This window comes from Rattus norvegicus, chromosome 2 (genome assembly GCF_021556685.1).
Source record: "Rattus norvegicus strain SHRSP/BbbUtx chromosome 2, alternate assembly SHRSP_T2T, whole genome shotgun sequence".
Taxonomy (NCBI): domain Eukaryota; kingdom Metazoa; phylum Chordata; class Mammalia; order Rodentia; family Muridae; genus Rattus; species Rattus norvegicus.
Genome location: NC_141535.1, coordinates 175,215,217 through 175,234,142, shown reverse-complemented (window position 1 = coordinate 175,234,142; position 18,926 = coordinate 175,215,217). Strand labels below are relative to the sequence as shown.

General features: G+C 48.0%; 1 protein-coding gene across 2 annotated transcripts; it reads left to right on the top strand.

The window, feature by feature from the left end:
- Nucleotides 1-1,200: 1,200 nt before the first annotated feature.
- Nucleotides 1,201-6,621, top strand: Hapln2 (hyaluronan and proteoglycan link protein 2). 2 transcript variants are annotated; one of them, NM_022285.2, is made up of 7 exons: nt 1,201-1,274; nt 1,634-1,689; nt 4,515-4,656; nt 4,868-5,221; nt 5,345-5,461; nt 5,594-5,776; nt 6,164-6,621. In NM_022285.2, the coding sequence occupies exons 3-7, from the start codon at nt 4,569-4,571 to the stop codon at nt 6,445-6,447; spliced, it is 1,026 nt and encodes a 341-aa protein (NP_071621.2). In that variant the 5' UTR covers nt 1,201-1,274; nt 1,634-1,689; nt 4,515-4,568; the 3' UTR covers nt 6,448-6,621. The 2 variants fall into 2 exon arrangements, with proteins under 2 accessions (NP_071621.2, XP_087488383.1); XM_087632257.1 differs by lacking the exons at nt 1,201-1,274; nt 1,634-1,689 and having other exon boundaries at nt 4,546-4,656; nt 4,829-5,221; nt 6,164-6,609.
- The last annotated feature ends 12,305 nt before the right edge of the window (nt 6,622-18,926 follow it).

The following is an 18,926-nucleotide window of genomic DNA, read 5'->3' as shown; positions in this document are numbered from 1 at the left end:
ATCCTCTAGAAAACAGCCAGTACTCTTAACCTCTCTGGCCCTGTTTTTATTAGTCTTTGAGGAAAGTTTCACTCTGTAGCCCAAGGCAGACTCAAACTCATGGCAATCCTCCTGCTTCAGCATTTCAAGTGGTGGTCCACATCTCTGGCCTCTCCAGAATTTTAAAATGTTATTGTTGTGTGTGAGGGACTGCAGGATCAGTTTGGGTATGAAGATCAGAGGATGACTTTTGGGAATTCATCTTCTCTTTCCGTTATGGGTCTAGTGATTGAATTCAGTTGCCAGGATGTGGTTTTTACCTACCAAGCATTTCACCAGTCCTGAAAATTTAAACATCGGTGCAGAGGAAGGAGGAACTGTGAAATCAGATGACTATGTTAGAGAGGTTCCCATGGTGCTGGAGAGAGAGCTCAGGGGTTAAGAGCTCTTGTTGCTCTTTCAAAGGACCCAGGTTTCATTCTCAGCACCTGAGTTACTGGTCTGAGTCTGTAACTTTCATTCCACGGTATCTTGTGCCCTCTTCTGGCCTTCTTAGGTATTACAGACATGGTGCACAAACATACACATCTATTCTTTCTTTCTTTTTTTTCTTTTTCTTTCTTTTTTTTTTTCTCGGAGCTGAGGACTGAACCCAGGGCCTTGTGCTTGTTAGGCAAGTGCTCTACCACTGAGCTAAATCCCCAACCCCAAACATACACATCTAAAAGCAACACTCATACATCTAAAATAATAAAATAAAAATAGCGAGAGAACTTCCATAGTCCCTCCTTGCTGAGTCCAATCCCAGACACAGAAACATTTTCATGTGATTTCTTCCTCTCCAGCAGCAACCCTAGCTGCCCCCCCACCCCCGTGACCTGCAGATGAGGTGGTTCTCCATCACACATCTTTTTATAATCCTGGAGTTTGGAGGGTGCCCCATTTCAGCCTTCTCCTATCCTCTTCCTGGATGTCAGTTTCTGCTCTAAGCCAATCACCCACCCAGGCCTTTTTCCGGTGGTTTGTGCCAGCCTGTCCTGCATCCCACATCCCCAGCTGTTGACATTTCCATGCCATTGCCCAGGGGATGAATAAAGGGCCCCTGTTACCCAACAATAGGGAAGAAGACAAAGACAATGGGAAATTGTGTTTCCAATAGGGTGTGGACAGAAAAGAAAAGGACAGACAGACAGAAAGGGTCAGGGTCCTGAAGCAGCCGGACATCCTGAAAGTCTGATTCCCATCTTGAGAGCCTCTTCCGAAAGGCCATATGTGGCCTGGCACAGAGGGCACAGGTGAGGGCTTTGTGGGGGGAAGGGCAATTCTGCTGTTTGGATGGGGTCCATATGGAAATACAGAGCTGGGTCCCCACCCCTCCTGGCCCAGCACCCTTGTACTTACAGTCGATCTGTCCCTCCCCGGGTCTAAGGACAGGACAAGTAGCAAGGCCCACTCTCCACACTCTTTTAGGTAATTGCCTGGATTGCTTTAGTCTGTTCTCCACCATCCCATTGGAGTCTTGCCCTGGCTCCAGAACATCAAGTGCCATGGATTCAGTCACAGCTGGCTTAGTGCGCTGTGTGAACCTAGGCCTCAGTGCCTTGAACCGCTGGGATCCCTAATGCACCCCCACTGCAACTTCTTCCTTCTGCAGGACAGGAAGCTGCTGAGCACTGCTCCCTTTGCCTCTGAGGAGAGATCATCTTGCAGGTAGGTAGGCTGTTGGTTACCTTGTTTCTTTCTGCAAGGGGTGTAGAAATGTTACATGTGTATTTCTCTGGAAATCAGAACTCTAGATCCATGACCAAGAGCTCAAGCTGGTCCAATCTGGATTCAAATTTCAGCCAATCCTCCTTTCATAGCTCTGTGACTGTCCCTGTGGCATTTATCAATGCCTCCCTGGAGAGCCAGAGGGGCCAGAATAGAAGTATATGGTAAGGTGCCTAAGTCAGACTGGACTTTGAATGTGCCCGTTGTAGTTTGTCCTGGATCGCTCCCCACCCATTTTTATTGCATTTTTTTTTCTTTTTCTCTTTTTCGGAGCTGGGGACCGAACCCAGGGCCTTGCGTTTGCTAGGCAAGCACTCTACCACTGAGCTAAATCCCCAACCCCTTTATTGCATTTTTATTTGTGTTTATGTATGGTGTGCTTGTGCCGTGCTTGCATGAATGGAGTCAAAGGACAAGTTGTGGGAGTTGGTTCTCTCCTTTAAGCATATGGGTTCCTAGGAAATGAACTCAGGTCATCAGGCCTGGTGAGACTCATCTTTATACGCTGAGCTATCTTGGCAGCTCTTACACATAAGGATCACTCTAACTTACCAGGTTGCCCCATATGGACTCCTGTCCCGCACGCTTTTATTTTGAATTGAGAAAGGGTCTCTCTGTGTAGTCCTGGATGTCACAGAACTCTATATAAACCAGGCTGGCCTCAAACTCACAGAGATTCTCCTGCCTTTACCTCCTGAATGCTGGGATTGAAGACATGTGCTACTACGGCATTTTCATTATTGGAATTTTTTTAATTACCTGTGTCTGTGTGTGGGGGTGTCTGCTTATGAAAGTAGGTGCCCCCCAGAGTCCAGAAGAGGGTGCCAAATTCTCTGGAACTGTGACTGGCTTGGCATGGGTGCTGGGCACCAAACTCTGGTGTTTCCAACCCCATTGGAAAGGTGAGGGGTTGTTTGTTTATTTGTTTGGGTTTTATTTGTTTTTTGTTTTTTCTTGTTTGTGTTTGGTCAGTTGGTTTTTTGAGATAGGGCTTCTCTGTATAGCACTAGGATTCTCTCTGTAGACAAGGCTGACTGCCTGCCTCTGCCTCCCAAGTCCTGGGATTAAAGGCATGTGCCACCAACCACCTGGCAGGGAAGTTCTTTTTTTTTTTTTTTTTTTTTTTTTTTTTGGTTCTTTTTTTCCGGAGCTGGGGACCGAACCCAGGGCCTTGCGCTTCCTAGGCAAGCGCTCTACCACTGAGCTAAATCCCCAACCCCAGAGAAGTTCTTAATGTAACTGATCTATTTCTTTAGCTACAAGTTTTTAGGCCCCAGTGCATTGGATACTCTTCGAGACCTTTCTTTACTGTCCCTTCTTCCCTAATTGCTTAATGTTTAATTCATAGCACTGCACGCACAGGTTGGCCTTACTCTGCACTCCGTAGCACATACTACCCATCAGGCACTGTTTTGGGTGTTATACAAATACATGATTAATTCAGCTAATTCTTGCAACTGTGAAGTACAGTGTGTTAGTTTTGCTTATTGTTCCTATGTCCAAAATATTCATCAGAAACAGCTTAAAGAAAGATTGGCTTTGGCTCACAATTCCTTGTAGGAATGGTGTAATAGCAGTTCTCACTGGCATGAACCAAGAAGGGAATCCTGGACCTTGACCCATTTCCTCCTTCTGTTTCATTTTGTCTGGTGCTCCTGCCATGGAGTGGTGTTGCCCACATTCAGTGGCCCCCTCCCCTGCTAATTCTCTCTGACTACCTCCTCACAGACTGCCCAGAGGTTTGCCTCAAAGTCTACTAAGTAATTCTAAGTCCTCTCCAGTTGGCAATGAGGACTAGCTACCACAGGCAGGATGCTAGATGATTACTTTACTAACCAAGACACTGAGGCTGAGGTCAAGCTACTCCTTTAAGGTTATGCAATTAGTACAATAGAAGAGCCCAGTTTATAAATAAAAACAAGGGGTCATCGGTCCACCAGTTGGTTAAAAAAAAAAAAGTTCAAGGTGATAAGAATAGAAACTACCAAAAATATACAAACAAACAAAAAAAAAACTAAAACAACAAAACCAAAACCAAACCAAACCAAACCAAAACAAAACAAAAAAAGCAAAACAAAACAAAACCAGGGTCCAGTTGGGAGGAGACTCCATAGCCCAGACAGACAGCTGCAGTTTACACTGTTCTTGTAACTTTCTGGCATCATGCAATGTAACTTCTGGAAAACCCTAAGTGACACAGCCTACCCATGCATGTGTATGGGAGTTTAGGCAATAATAAGGGTGTAAGGAAAAAGTTCCTCATTTGCTCCAGGAGACTTCATATGAGACAGACTGGAGATAGGGAAGGTTTTTCCAGAGGTCAGGTCCAATTTGATGTCTCTCAAATGCAGAGTGCCTGGGCTCCAGTACAGAGTCAGGGGTCAGTTAGGGGAGACAGCATTGACCGCAGGGGAGGCTGGATCCTGGAGCCTTGCGGGTGAAGAAGGTTCCACTTTATGAGGGGCATGAGAGGGGGGGGGGGTTTGGGGAGAGTGCCACTCTTTCAAGCAAGAGAAATCTTATTTAATTTAGCTCCCGGGTAGAAGGTGGTGCTGGCATATGAATAGCAAGATTCAAATCCCAATAGAAGGCTGGGAAGTAGCTGGAATGAGGGGTCCCAGAGAGGAGATGCTAAGTCAGGACTTGCTGGCCAAGATGACCTGTCATCAGCCCTTTGGCTTGTTGGCTCGAAGCTGACAAATGCCTCCAGGCATCAAACAGGAAGCCGACCCTCATCTCTGCCCCGCCCCCATCCTTCCCTTTAGTACTAAGGCGTGCCTATCAACTGTGCCCTGCAGACAGTGCTTGCTGACATCACCATGCCAAGCTGGATCCCTCTCCCTGCGTTCTGCTGCCTCCTTCTCCCCTGGGCCTTCACCGTCTTTCACAAAACCCTGGGGAACCCCGGTAAGACCCCAGCCCAGCCCCCAACCAGGACACTGGGGTAGGGGATCAAGGGATGGAGGAATAAAAAGGGCAGCTGTTGAAAGTACCTAGGAAGTGAGCATCAGTGGGGAGAGGTAAGAATGAGCCCGAGGAAAGTCTCTGGGGACTAGGTCTGAGTGGGCACTTGGGGCAGGGAAGATAAGAAGCCTGCCACTGTGGCCCCTCTGCTCAGCCCCCCATCCGGGTCCCCACTACCTCCTGCCCCCCATCCACGAGGTCATTCACTCTCGTCGTGGGGCCACGGCCACACTGCCCTGCGTCCTGGGCACCTCGCCTCCCAGCTACAAAGTACGCTGGAGCAAAGTGGAGCCCGGGGAGCTCCGGGAAACGCTAATCCTCATCACCAACGGACTGCACGCCCGGGACTACGGGCTCCTGGGAGGGCGCGCCAGCTTGCGGAGAGGGCATCGGCTGGACGCCTCCCTGATCATCAAGAACGTGCGTCTGGAAGATGAGGGTCGGTACCGCTGCGAGCTCATCAATGGCATCGAGGACGAGAGCGTGGCACTGACCCTGCGCCTGGAGGGTGAGCTTTTCTGCGCGGGCACTGAGGTTCCCTAGCTGCATGGGGCAGTTCACCTCTGCCAGCCTCCCCTGCCTGCGCTCCCCGCTCTCCCCAGCTACTCTGCCCAAGCTCTCCGCTCCCTAGGTGTGGTGTTTCCGTACCAACCCAGCCGGGGCCGCTACCAGTTCAATTACTTCGAGGCGAAGCGGGCGTGTGAGGAGCAGGACGGACGCCTGGCCACTTACAGCCAACTCTACCAGGGTGAGCGGCGGCCTCCCTTCCGGCTGGCGTCCCCCCGCCCCGCGGCTGCATATAGGCCCGGGCGCTCTTGCGGGGAGCTAGAGTCTGGCTTGCGCCGGTGACTCCTGTCCTCTCCACCCTCTCCTCCGCCAGCGTGGACCGAGGGGCTGGACTGGTGCAACGCCGGTTGGTTGCTCGAGGGCTCCGTGCGCTACCCTGTGCTCAACGCGCGGGCTCCATGCGGCGGCCACGGGCGGCCAGGCATCCGCAGCTACGGGCCCCGCGACCGCAGCCGCGACCGCTACGACGCCTTCTGCTTCACCTCGGCCCTGGCAGGTGAGCCAACTGCTGGCAGGCGGCTCTGCCTTCAGGAAGGGCTGTGCAGTGTCTGGGCCAGGAAAGAGGACTCCCGGGCCGGGAGAAAGAACCCAGGAGGTGGCAGAAGCTCGACTTGTTGGCGGAGCAGGGTCTAGTTTGCTCCCAGTGTCAGGGGCCGGGCCTGGAGGAAGAACGGGGCGGGGCCGGGGGCGGGGCCCAGTGTCAGAAGCCAGGCAGAGAGAAAGGGTGTGGGCGGGGTCTGGTGTCAGGGCGATCGCGTCCTAGACAACCTTCCTCCGCACGGTCCTGGGAGGGGTTCTCGTGTTGTCATTTCTGGAGCTCCGCGGCCAGGTCCCTGTCCCAGGCCAGCTGCTCTGGACGCAGCTCACCCGCTCACATTCCTAGGCCAGGTCTTCTTCGTGCCTGGACGGCTGACGTTGTCCGAAGCCCACGCGGCTTGCCGGCGGCGCGGAGCTGTAGTAGCCAAGGTCGGGCACCTCTACGCCGCCTGGAAGTTCTCGGGGCTGGATCGGTGCGACGGAGGCTGGCTGGCGGACGGCAGCGTTCGCTTCCCCATCACCACGCCGCGGCCGCGCTGCGGGGGTCTCCCTGACCCCGGGGTGCGCAGCTTCGGCTTTCCCCGGCCCCAGCAGGCGGCCTACGGGACCTACTGCTATGCCGAAAAGTAGCAGTGCATTGCCCTGCCACGCGCGACAGAGTGGCGGGTCCCCTCTGGACAGACGAGGGCTGAGCCCCCCTCACCTGCCTTCCCAGGCAGCGAGATGCTCTGGGCTCCTGGGTAAAGGGGCTTCCTGGGCATTAACTGACCAATAAAATAACATGGCACCTTCTTTGTTCGATAAGCTCTAGGGCTTGGAGGCTTTGAAGTACCTGTGCTAGAGGGTCTGGCCCTGGACTCAAAGTACCTACTGCCTACAATCTAAAAAAGAGGCTTTATTCTGTCTATGGCTCGTCCATACACTGGGTTTGTGATTAGAGAGCACCCACAGCACGAAGGACTGAGGAGAGGAAGTCTCAGCAGGCCTGGTCATCTACACGGGAGAACCCAGGCTGCTGTTATGTCTAGCCAGCCACCCAAATTTTCCAGTAGCACTCCAAACATCCAGAACTCTTTGGCCCCTACAAAACAAATATTCAATGGGTCTAAACTCATTTCTAAATGTACTTAGCACTTCCAAGGTCTGCTTTATTTAGTTTGTTAATTTCCTTATTTTGAGGCAAGTTCTCTCAATTTTTCCTTGACCGTCCTGGAACTCCCTGGGCCTTGAATTCACACAGATCAGCCTCCCTCTACCTCCTAAATGCTGGGATCACATCAAAGTCTACAATTAACGATAGTAAATTCTGTGTGAACTGAGAACTCAGCAGCTAAGCTAACTTGATGCTCTCTCAGAGGACCAGGACCACAACCATCTGTAACGCCAATTCCAGGGAATCCAACATCCTTCTCTGACAGGCACCAGGCAGACACACTGGGAGCTTGCATGCTTTAATAAATCCACTCAAGAAAGATACAGACAGCCATTGATAAAGACAATTAAAAGTAAAGGAGTCCTTTACTTTTGACTGTGATCAAGAGTGGCTCTGAGCCCAAGCTCAGGCATACAGCACTTTTAAAGATAGAAACCATGGTCGCATCACTGTTAGAGGAGGGTCCCAGTAAACTTGCAACATTTGTTTTTGGCAGAATATAGTAGTTATTTCATGCACAACATAGCAATTATTTTTGACTTATACCTTCTTCACTTATTGTAAACAATAATTATTTTGGTTAATGCATCTGGATCATGCTCCCATGGGGGAGTCACGGATGTCCCCAATGTGTAGACTGTGGGGAGGGGCAGGGGCTGAGAAGTGTCTAAGCAGACCAAAATGGAGTCTAGACAAGACAGTCTTACCTAGGACACTTCACTCATCCATTTATTTAAGTTACTTTTAAATCGTTGGTTTTTATGAAGAGTAACTATCAGTTAATTAGGCAGAGCCTGCTCACTGGATCCAGGAGGGCAAGGACAAACAGACCCCTGGAGCGTGTGAATTAGGTTGTTGACCATGGATTCCAATGAAACCAATTATGGAACGGGGGACGTTTGGTCTCTTTTATTTATTATTTCTTTTTTCTTCTTTTTCTTTTTTCCGGAGCTAAGGACCAAACCCAGGGCCTTGTGCTTGCTAGGCAAGCGCTCTACCACTGAGCTAAATCCCCAACCCTTATTTATTATTTCTAAGAGCCAACTGTTATTAGGTGTATAGTCAGGCCTGAATTATTTTTTTTTCTTTTCTTTTTTCTTTTTTTCGGAGCTGGGGACCGAACCCAGGGCCTTGCGGTTGCTAGGCAAGCGCTCTACCACTGAGCTAAATCCCCAACCCCCAGGCCTGAATTATTAAAGAAACCAGGTTAAAAAATATTAAACCTATTGTTTTTAGTTCCAGCAGAGCTAATAAAATCTTGTCCAAGGCCAGTGCTGGGGAACTGTCAGAGTTACCTTGATAGGAAGCATTATGTCTCACATGACTATGAATCCGTAGGGAGAAAGGAACATCATGATCCTTGAAGAGATAAAACTCCAGGAAGTTTCAGGTGCCCTAAGACTTGCTGAGATCTCTGTCCCTTTGTTGGCACTCCAGCCCCTCCCCCCCACAGCCTTCATCTAACTCCATCCCCCACTGTCACCTGCATCTTGATAGCTGAAATGGCCTTGGACAAGTACCTCCAGGAAATAGAGAGGGAAGAATGGTAGCCCTGCAGCTACATTTAACTTCTCCATTTCCATGCTCCCTATATAAACTCCAAGTGTTTCCTTTCTTCTTCTTTTTAAATTTTATTTTATGAGTACACTGTAGCTGTCTTCAGACATACCAGAAGAGGGCATCAGATCCCATTACATTGTGAGCCACCATGTGGTTGCTGGGAATTGAACTCAGGACCTCTGAAAGAGCAGTCAATGCTCTTAACCACTGAGCCATTTCTCCAGCCTGAGCCATCTCTCCAGCCTGTTTCCTTCTCTTTTCAAAGGCACCCCTTTTCCCTCAGGAGAATGTTTGTCCATTGCTGTTTGAAATAAAAGGTCTTCTCTGGCAAGGTTAGACTGGTCTTTTTTTGCCTCTGTCTCCTTATGGTGCCTCAGGACCACACCTGGCTCTGAATGTCCACTGTTGGATTTCTTAAGCCTTAATATGGGTTCACAGTCCATGTTTCTTCTTCCTCAGGACCCAGGTGACACCCATAGCTCAGTGCTACATGAATGTCTGTAGTTGAGCCTGCTAGGCTGACTGGCCCTGTGGCGGAGTCTCTGTCTTATAGGATTTGAAACTCTCTAGGGGACTCTGACAGAATCAGATAATTGCCTGTCACCTAGGAGAAATAATTGAAAGCCAGAGTAGAGGGCATGGCCAACGGAACAAGCATGCAGGTCCCATGCCAGTCAGGTGGCTGGTACAGGCTTCCCCTGTTCACAGCATCCCCAAATGTCAGTTGGGGAGACATTGAGGGCAGAGTAATTACTATCTGTCTCCCTGTTGCTGGAGATATTTAGGATGTAAATGCAGACTGCAAGATCTGCTGCTGGGTGAGAGAGTTCATCCCCCTGTCATGTGAGACATGAACAGTAATTCATTTTCCCTAGAGATGAGGAAGGTTTCCAGGTCGAGCTAACACAGCCAGAGACAGGAGCAGCAGGCTTCCTGGAAGTATAATTTCCCATGAGTCTTTCTCCCGTAATGAGGCAATTTACGCTGATGGGGTCTGGGTCCCATCCAAGGAAAAGGGAATTACTTGCGCCTGGGGATGTCCTGCCATGCAAGTGAAGTATAACTTAACCCATTTTATTCAAGCTTTCCATTTTTCATAACCAGCTTTTAAAATATACCTGATTTTGAATATTATTTTATACTCAATAAACTTTAAGTTTACCTTCAAATCGTTCTGAGTTCCATGTTTTAGGTTTAACTGACAATATATGTGGAAGACTATACAATGGAGATATAAATTGTTCTCTCTAAGTTTGTTTCTATAAATGAATTACATTTGTTCTTAGCTTGACTACAAACACAATTTGGGACACATTAAAGACATCTGATCAGGGGACTGGAGAGATGGTTCAGTGGTTAAGAGCACTGACTCCTTTTCCAGAGGTCCTGAGTTCAATTCCCAGCAACCACATGGTTCATTGCAATGAGTCATTGATCTGGTTTAAAGTCTCTGGCTTCTGCGACACCATCAATATTGGGTCCAGACAGTGACAGTGCACTCATATACATGAAATAAATAAATAAATTTTTTTTTCTTTTTTTCAGAGCTGGGGACCGAACCCAGGGCCTTGTGCTTGTTAGGCAAGTGCTCTACCACTGAGCTAAATCCCCAACCCCATAAATTTTTTAAAAAACTGAATCTCATTTAATATTAAAATAAACTTTAATTCATAGGTATATTCCATGGAGAAACTGAAAAACTTCATTTTTCTAATTCTTTTTTTAAAAAAACTTTTAATTTTTTTAAAATTAATTTTTATTTATGTAAGTACACTGTAGCTGTCTTCAGACACACCAGAAGAGGGCGTCAGATCCCATTACAGATGGTTGTGAGCCACCATGTGGTTGCTGGGAATTGAACTCAGGACCTCTGAAAGAGCAGCCAGTGCTCTTAACCACTGAGCCATCTCTCCAGACCTTTACAGACTTTTTTATTGATTCTTTGTGAGTTTCACACCGTGTACCCCAGTCCTGCTCATCTCTTGTCCCTTCACATTCACCCTTTGCTGTTGGAGGAGGGTCTTGTGCTCTGTGTATTCAGATGCTAATTTCTGTGCCCCAAGATCTAGTTACAATCTGGACATGGGCATTGTCATAAAGATTGAAGAATCTCCTGTATCAATGCACTGTAAAGAATGCCCTTCAATGGGGCTGGAGAGATGACTCAGTGGTTAAGAGCACTGACTGCTCTTCCCAAGGTCCTGAGTTCAAATCCCAGCAACCACATGGTGGCTCACAACCATCTGTAATGGGATCTGATGCCCTCTATATAATAAACAAATAAATCTTTAATTTTTTAAAAAAAGAATGCCCTTCAATTATCTCTGATTGATTAATAAAAGGCTGAACAGCCAATGACTGGGAAGAGGAAATAAAGACTGGCCAGGGGTCCCAGGGAGAAGAGTCAGGGAGGAGTTCACCACTAGGCAGGTAAAGGGCCAGGAGAAGAAGGGACATGAGGCAGAGGGAGGAAGAAGGGATGGGCAAGAAGTCGGGCATGAAGAGGGAGTTTTTCATGAGGACTGACAGCTACAGTGGATGGAGCCAAGGAGAGACTAAATGCAAGTATCTCAGGGTGTTTGGCTGGGAAATAGCTAAGATAGCATAGAGGGTTGGGAACATCTGCTCAGTTATTGTGCGTAAAGCTTGTTGAATAAATCATCTCAATTATTTGAGAGTTAGTCAAGCTTTTTTTTAAAACTAAACAAAAAATCATAGAAAATATCTCAGTGTACTCCACAGTATAACCCTCTGTCCACACATCTTCATTTGCAAATGCTCATTGCAATGAGTCATTGATCTGGTTTGACGTCTCTGGCTTCTGTGACATCATCAATATTGGGTCCCCATCTTGTTGGACTCCTCTTGTTGTAGCCCTGTGTCATGGAGATCCTGCAGCTTTGGGACAGAAAAACTGGACCTTTCACACAACCCAACCATTTGCAGATGATGTAGGTTTTGGGGTGGGCCATCTCAGAGCCCTGGATCTAAGCCTGGGTGGAATTTGAGCTGGTCAGCCCACCAGCTCTCCCTTAATGGCACCACCAAGGTGAGCTCTGCCTAGGCCACCCAGTGCTGCCATCTGCAGGTGACAGGGTCAGTTCTGCTCTTCTGCCCTTGGGGACCGGCTCACCTGCACTCACTCCCCAGAGCCAGCTCCACTGTTCTGTCAAGGTGCACAGCCCACTCTATAGCCAGTACTAAGGGACATGGGGAAGGGGAGAGGAAGGCATAACCCTCTCACCCATGCTACCTCATGGTAGACTAGTGGCTGAGCCAGCTCTCCCTCACTCTCACCCTCAGGGCTGGCTCACCCATTCCTCTTGACAAGGACCAGCCCTGTGCTGCCCAATGAGGTTCAGGGCCCATTCTCCCACATGCTGCAGCCAGTGAGAGGCAGAGACAGCTCTCCTGCTCTCTTGACCCCGGGGCCACTTTCCCGACTGCTGGGTGGCACCTCTGCACCTGTGTTGCCCCATACCACACAAGTGGCAGAGTCAGTTCTCTCACACGCATGCCCTCAGGGTCAGGTCACCCACATCCCTGCCATTAGGGCCAGTTCCACTGTGGTGCCTGGGCAAGGCAGAGGGCCCACTCTGCCAGCAGTGAGGTGAGCCAGCTCTCCAGAACCTGGCTTCTAGTGAGGGGCGAGGACAGTTCTGCATAGTCCCTGGATGTCCCCATGTTCTCTAGTGATAATATGAGCCATGAACATCAACACTGACCCCTGCCACTGCACAGTCACAGACCCAGGTCCAGCTCTCAGTGCCAGCTCGGGCTGGAACCTCACCGTGGCCCCATGTGGTAGGGCTGGCCTCTCACAAATAGCAACAGAAACTTAACTTGGCTACAGATTCAAAATGGCTCCTGATTACACCATGGAATCCTAGTCGTTTCTCAGCAAGAATATTCAGACTTGGTAGGGCAGACCACAGGCATAAAGCAAAGGAGTCTCAAGAACAGATAGACTATCTTATCCCAGAGGAAGCGGGCTTAGAGACACAGTAGAAGGGGCAGACACTGGTACCAAGGATAGCTGTCTCCACTGTCCCTCTAGAGCCCTACAGTTGCCTCTTCCACACAGATCGTCTTGTATGCTTCCTCCGGCCACTCTGAGGTACAGTCCTGGACTCACAAGCTGGCAAGGCTCCAGGATGCTGGAGTCTCTGTGGAGTTAGAGAACTGGGAAGGCTGCTCTTCCCCTGTCCATCTTGCAATCCTGCCCTGCGGCTCCAGCTGCCACCACTTGCCCTGTGCTACAGGCTGTCTGGGACCTTATCCTGCAGAGATTGGCTGGCAAGATATGGCTTGCTCTTTGGGAGAAGGGGGATGGGAGTTGATCAAATTCAGGCTCTGGGCATGGCCATAAGTGGGAGAAGAGCAATAGGAATGCATTAGGATGAGACTCTGAAGGGTAGAGAGCTGAGAGAAGCAGAGAAAGAAGTAGTTGGAAAGGAAAGGCCTTCGTAAGAGGAGGGGTAGCCGGGAAGTGCACAGAGGCAAACTGAAAGGTAGGTGGAGTCAGGTCCTGGAGTTAACTGTAAATATAATCCCAAGAAGAGGTTAGCATCACTCTTGGAACAGGTGATGGGGCTAGAGATCTCTCCCTAATGTCTGAGTTTCCAGTTGCCACTAAACAAAAGTGAGCTTAGAGAACAGTTGACTTCTTGGTCCTCTGAGGACCAACAACGGGAAGGAATAAAACAAGACAGAGATGCCAAAAACAAAATATCCCACCAAGCAGAATTTGCCCACTGAGTTCAGTCATGGAGCTGGCTGGCCATTCATCCCAACTAGACTCTGAACACAGATCTGTCATAAGAGATAGAGTCAGGATGAAAGGTGGTGGCATAGGCCTTTAATCCCAGCAGGGGCATGTGAATATCTGAGTTCAAGACTAGCCTGGTCTACAGAGAAGGTTCCAGGACAGCCAAAACTACACAGAGAAAGCCTGTCTCGAAAAATGAGAAAGTGAAGTGGAAACTTCTAGTCTTTGGAAGGTTAGTTATGTCAAATGATGTTTTGCTGGGGTGCACAGGTGAAAGGATGTTTGGATACAGCAAACACATGAAAGGACTCTTGATGAAGGAGTGTAAAGATGACCTCACAGACAGCGGGAGACGAGCACTGAGCATTGGTTTGGTTTTCTCTGCCTTACTATTCTTCGTTAAAGATACTCATGTATTGTTTTGCCTAATATAGCGTTGTTGAGCTCAACTTGTAATGTCGCCATTGAGAGAAGCTCACCCAAGAACTGCTCTAGAGGCTCCTGCAGCAGCTTGCTGCTTCTGCGGTCTCACCTCAGGTCGGTTTAGTGAGCCTGGTGGTTTCTTCAGGATCGAACTACAGTTGCTGGTTTGTGCCTGGTGTCTGCTTGCTGAAAGGACTGGACTGAAGTCGTTGGTTCATGTGTGGTGCCTGCCTGCCTGGAGGACTGGTCTGCAGCTGAATCAGATTTGGTGTTTGCTACGGGACTGAACTGCTGCCAGAGAAGTGTGAGCTCTTCCCCCAAAGAACCACTGCTGAACAGATCCACTTCCCCCTCTGCTGGGTGGTGGGCTAGAGGAGAAGTTGAACTCTTATTAAAAGTAGGTTGCAAAAAATGTATTCCTATGAGAGAAAGACAGAGACACAGAGACACAGAGAGATATATAGAGACAGAGAGACCCAGAGATAGAGAGACACAGAGGGAGAAAGACAGAGAGACACAGAGAGAGACACACAGAAAAACAGAGACAGAGAGACAGATTGAGAGACAGAGACACAGAGAGACAGACTGAGAGACACAGAGAAACAGAGAGACAAATTGAGACAGACAGAGAGACACACAAAGACACACAGAGAGAATTAGAATGAATCAGGAAACCAGGTCCTCTATTATTGTTTTCCCAACTTAGCATAAGAGGACAGGAAAGGCTCCTTGTCGTGGGTTTTCTCCCTAACCCCTAAGAATGCACCTCAGAGGGGATACACCCTCTTCTCTAAGGAGGCTTCTAGAGGTCTGACTTCTTATTCCAAAGAAGGCACCTCAAAAGGCTTCTCCTGGGCTGGAGAGATGGCTCAGTGGTCAAAAGGTCCTGAGTTCAATTCCTAGCAACCCCATGGTGGCTCACAACCATTTGTAAAGGGATCCGATGCCCTCTTCTGGTGTGTCTGAAGATAACTGTATATTCATATACATAAATAAAAGGCTTCTCCTTAACCCTAAGAATATCCCCAAGAGGCCTGTCCCTCTTGTCACCAAGAAGGATCCTCAAGAGGCCTGGTTAACTGAACCAGAACTGAATTCAGTATTCAGCCCCCTAGGAGTATCAGAAGGACTCAATCCATTGTGGTGTCTGGGAACTTAGGAAACCATTCCAAAGTTCTCCAGGCTCCATGTGAGGCACAAGGTCCTGGAATGTCTTCAGAGGGCACCTCCCTTGTATCCACCACGCTAGTTGGGGAAGTCCCGAGTGGGGCTGACTGTAGTAGTAACATTTTAAATATAAATCTTGGCAGTAGTTTATTCCATGCCACCTATCCCAATAGTTTACATTCCCGAATGAAACACACACACACACACACACACACACACACACACACACACACACACTTTATATTTTGATATGCCTTAATCAGCTCAATGGCTGGGCCACTTCCTAACTTCTACATGGCTAACCCACCTCCCCCTGATATTCCCGAGTTATTACCTTACTAAATCCTATATTTCATTTTGGCTGTCTTGGACCCAAACATCCGGTCCTCTTGGGCCACTCTCCTCTGGCTCCTACATGGCAGCTATGATCTCTGTCCTGCACCTTCTCAGGAAAAGGTGCGGGACACCTCTCCTTTTCCTTCTCCTTAATGGTGGATCTCCTTCTTCTCCCTCCTTCGTCTCTATCCCTAGCCCGGGAATCCTAAAAGTCCCACCTCTATCTGCCCTGCCCAGCCATTGACTGCTGGCATCTTTATTCGTCAATCAGAACAAACTGGGGTCAGGTTCCCAGAAGCTATGTGTGTGCAGATGTTCTGTGCAAACAGTTTGGGGGACACAAATTAATATAAGAACACAAACGGCTACAGCTGACTCCTGTGTGGGACTGTCTCACTGAGGCCTCACAAAAATGTAGTAAATCCACTCAAGAAAGCTAACTAACAGTATTAAAAGTAAAGGAGCCCTTTATTTTTGGCCTGTGATCAAGTGTGTGTTTGTGCCTCTGTGTCTCTTAGTGCCAAAGATGAGGGTCAGAGTAAACTTGCAACATTTGTTTTTGGTAGAACATAGTGGTTATTTCATGCACAATATAGCAATTATTTTTTATTTATAACTTCCTCATTTATTGTAAACATTAGTTATTTTGGTTAATACATCTAGAACATGTTCAGAGTCAGGGAAGTCCCAAGTGTGTACCAAGTTAGACATGAACGTTAGAGGTGATGGGTAGGGGCTGGGAAGTATCTAAGCGGACAGAAAATGAAGGCAGGATATGGTAACACCTTAGTCACTTCACATACAAAGGCAAAACACTAATTCACATAAAATAAAATAAACCTCACTCCCAAAAGATAGTAAAGTCCATCTCTACTGTGTACTTTAACCTCAGTACACAGGAGGCAGAGGCAGAAGGATCTCTGTCAGTCCAAAGCTAGTTAAGTCTACATCCTGGGCTACCTTGAGGCCATGTCTCTACACAGTCACTCACTCACTCCTGTTTCTGCGATCTCAGCATTTGAGAACAGCCCTCCTGAGGTAAGAACTACTTGGTCAGTCTAGCCTGATCTACATTGCAAAGTTCAGGGCCAGCTCTGGTTACATAGGAAGATGTTGTCAACAAACAAATAAACAACCTCAGATGGTTATATTTGCAGGGAATTAATCCTGCAAAAAGAGAAAAATATCACCAAAGCAAGTGACTAGCATCCTAAGACTGTGGCTAACCAGGCCTGGTGGCCTAATACTTTAATCTCCGGGAGGCAGAGGCAGAAGGGTCTCTGTCAGTCCAACGCTAGCCAAGTCTACATCCTGGGCTACATAGAGGCCATGTCTCAAAACAAGAGCATAGCTATCGAGTCAAAGGCCAGCCTCCATTGGTGTTACTTATGCATACATATGTGCAGATTTTATACACACGGTTGCTGAACAGGCCAATATGCTGTGAGAAACATCCCAGGTGATTTTCTTTTTTCATGGACATGGCAGAATATATTTCCAAAGCTCAGATGATGCAGCCTCCACACAGCTCGGTGGAATAGCCTGGTGCTTCTAGGCTGTAAGCGGGACAGCACTGAACTCAATGCTGCAGACACTAGCGACACAATTGCCCCTAAATGTTACAGTAAACATTTGTCTCTAAATGTTACAGCCAAAATGTGGCAGACACCGCTCTTTCTGACCCTCACCATATACAGAGCGTCTTTGCCCAGGAGTTGTCCTTGGTGATGTAGGGAGAGCCCGGGACACACCCTATGACTCTACTCAGGCTACATACACTAAGGTGATTAAAATCAGTTTCCCCGGCAGCTGAGAAGGCTCTTCAGGTAAAGTCATGCTGACGACCTGAGTCTGATCTCTGGGACCTACTGGAAAAGGAGAGCCTCCCCCCATAAGTTTTCCTCTCATCTCCACACAAGTGCCATGCATGGTACACCAAGCTCACCCATGGATACATATAGTAAGATTATTTAAAATGTTTTTCCAATAATAAGCTTATTGCCCCCCTACCTGGAGCCTTTTTGTTTGGTTGATTTGGTTTGGTTTGGTTTGGTTTGGTTTGGTTTGGTTTGGTTTTAGACAATCTTATTGTGCAGAACTGAAACTCCCTATTAAGGCAGGTAGATCTCTGTGAGTTTGTCTACATAGAGAACTCCAGGCTAGCCTAGGCTACATAGTGAGACCCTGTTCCAAACAAACAAACAAACAAACAAACAACTCTAATTAAAATAAATAAATAAGCCTCAGTTGATCCTCAGAGGACCCAGAAGAGGGAACTCACTGTTAAGACAAGGCCTAAAGTTGTGTGTCACCATGCCCTGCCCCCAGGGTGACTTTTTACACCTTCATTAACACTTAGGTTTCAACTCAAATACATTATATGGCTATTGCAAAAATATTTTATGTCCTAGTCTCTCGCCTGTTCTTATTTAATTTTTTTATTCTTTAAACTTCTTGTTTAAAAATAAGACATAATTACATATAATTACAATTTAGCCAGGGCCCGCCTGGGGTTGGGCTCATGGTCACCCCTATTTTACTTGCATTTTGTCCCATGGAAGGGCCTGAGGGGCCATAGAACCTGTGCAGCTCCAATCTCCTGTGGTCACAGCACCCTCTTCTGGATCCTCTGAGGATTAACTGCTTATTTGTTTAATTAAAGTTGTTTGGGTTTTTGTTTGAAACAGGGTCTCACTGGGTAGCCTAGGCTAGCTGGGAGCTCTCTCTGTAGATCAGGCTAGCCTCAAACTCATAGAGATCCACCTATCTCTGCCTCCTGAGGGACTGAGGCTGAAGCCTCAGAGTATTTTAATTCAGAGGAGTCGTCACACAACAGACTTCCTCTCAAAACAAAACCAAACAAACTAAAAACTGACTTTGCTTATGAACAGACAACACCCCATTAATGTTTCTTTCTATTAGGGCCCAGGCATGGTGGTACATGCCTTTAATCTCAGCACAGGCAAGCTAGTCAGGGCTATATAGTGAGACCCTGTTTCAAACACAACAAAACTCAACAACAGGACAGTAAAAAACTCAAAACCCTTTACTATTTGTTATAGAAACTCTTCTGTGTCAGAATATATTTTCAATTTTGTTGTTGTTATTGCTGTTGTTTTGAGACAAAGTTTCTCTGTGTAGTCCTGGCTATCCTGGAACTCAATCTGGAGACCAGGGCTGGCCGAGAACTCAGAGATCTGCCTGTTTCTGCTTCCCGGATGCTGGGATTAAAGACACACGCCTCCACAGCCCAGCCTCTCATTACTTTTTGAGACAGCGAGGCTGTGCTCAGACTGACTCTGCAGCTGAAGCTGACCTTGAGCTCCTGTCTGACCTCTGACCTTCCCAGTGCTGTGTTACCCATGTATGTCACCGTACCTGAGCCTAACCAGTGTTCTCAACTCTGTTGTTTGGAGAACCTGGAACTTGTCTACACTGTTAGGTCGGCCACTTTAAAAATGAGAGCGAGGGCTGGAGAGATGGCTCAGCGGTTAAGAGCACCCGACTGCTCTTCCAGAGGTCATGAGTTCAATTCCCAGCAACCACATGGTGGCTCACAACCATCTGTAAAAATGAGAGTGAGAAGAGGGTAGCTCAGTCGTTAGTGTTCTCCCAGCATTCATGAACCCCTGGGTGGGACGACACCCAGTACCATGTAACCCGGTAATGCAGCCCACAACTGGAATTCCAGCTGATGGTGGG

Excerpts from the sequence above, each read along its gene's own strand:
- Hapln2 (XM_087632257.1), top strand. The coding sequence starts at position 4,569 with ATGCCAAGCTGGATCCCTCTCCCTGCGTTCTGCTGCCTCCTTCTCCCC. Across the intron at positions 4,657-4,828 it reads CAAAACCCTGGGGAACCCCG|GGAAGATAAGAAGCCTGCCA; the intron begins GTAAGACCCCAG and ends CACTTGGGGCAG. Across the intron at positions 5,462-5,593 it reads TTACAGCCAACTCTACCAGG|CGTGGACCGAGGGGCTGGAC; the intron begins GTGAGCGGCGGC and ends CTCCTCCGCCAG.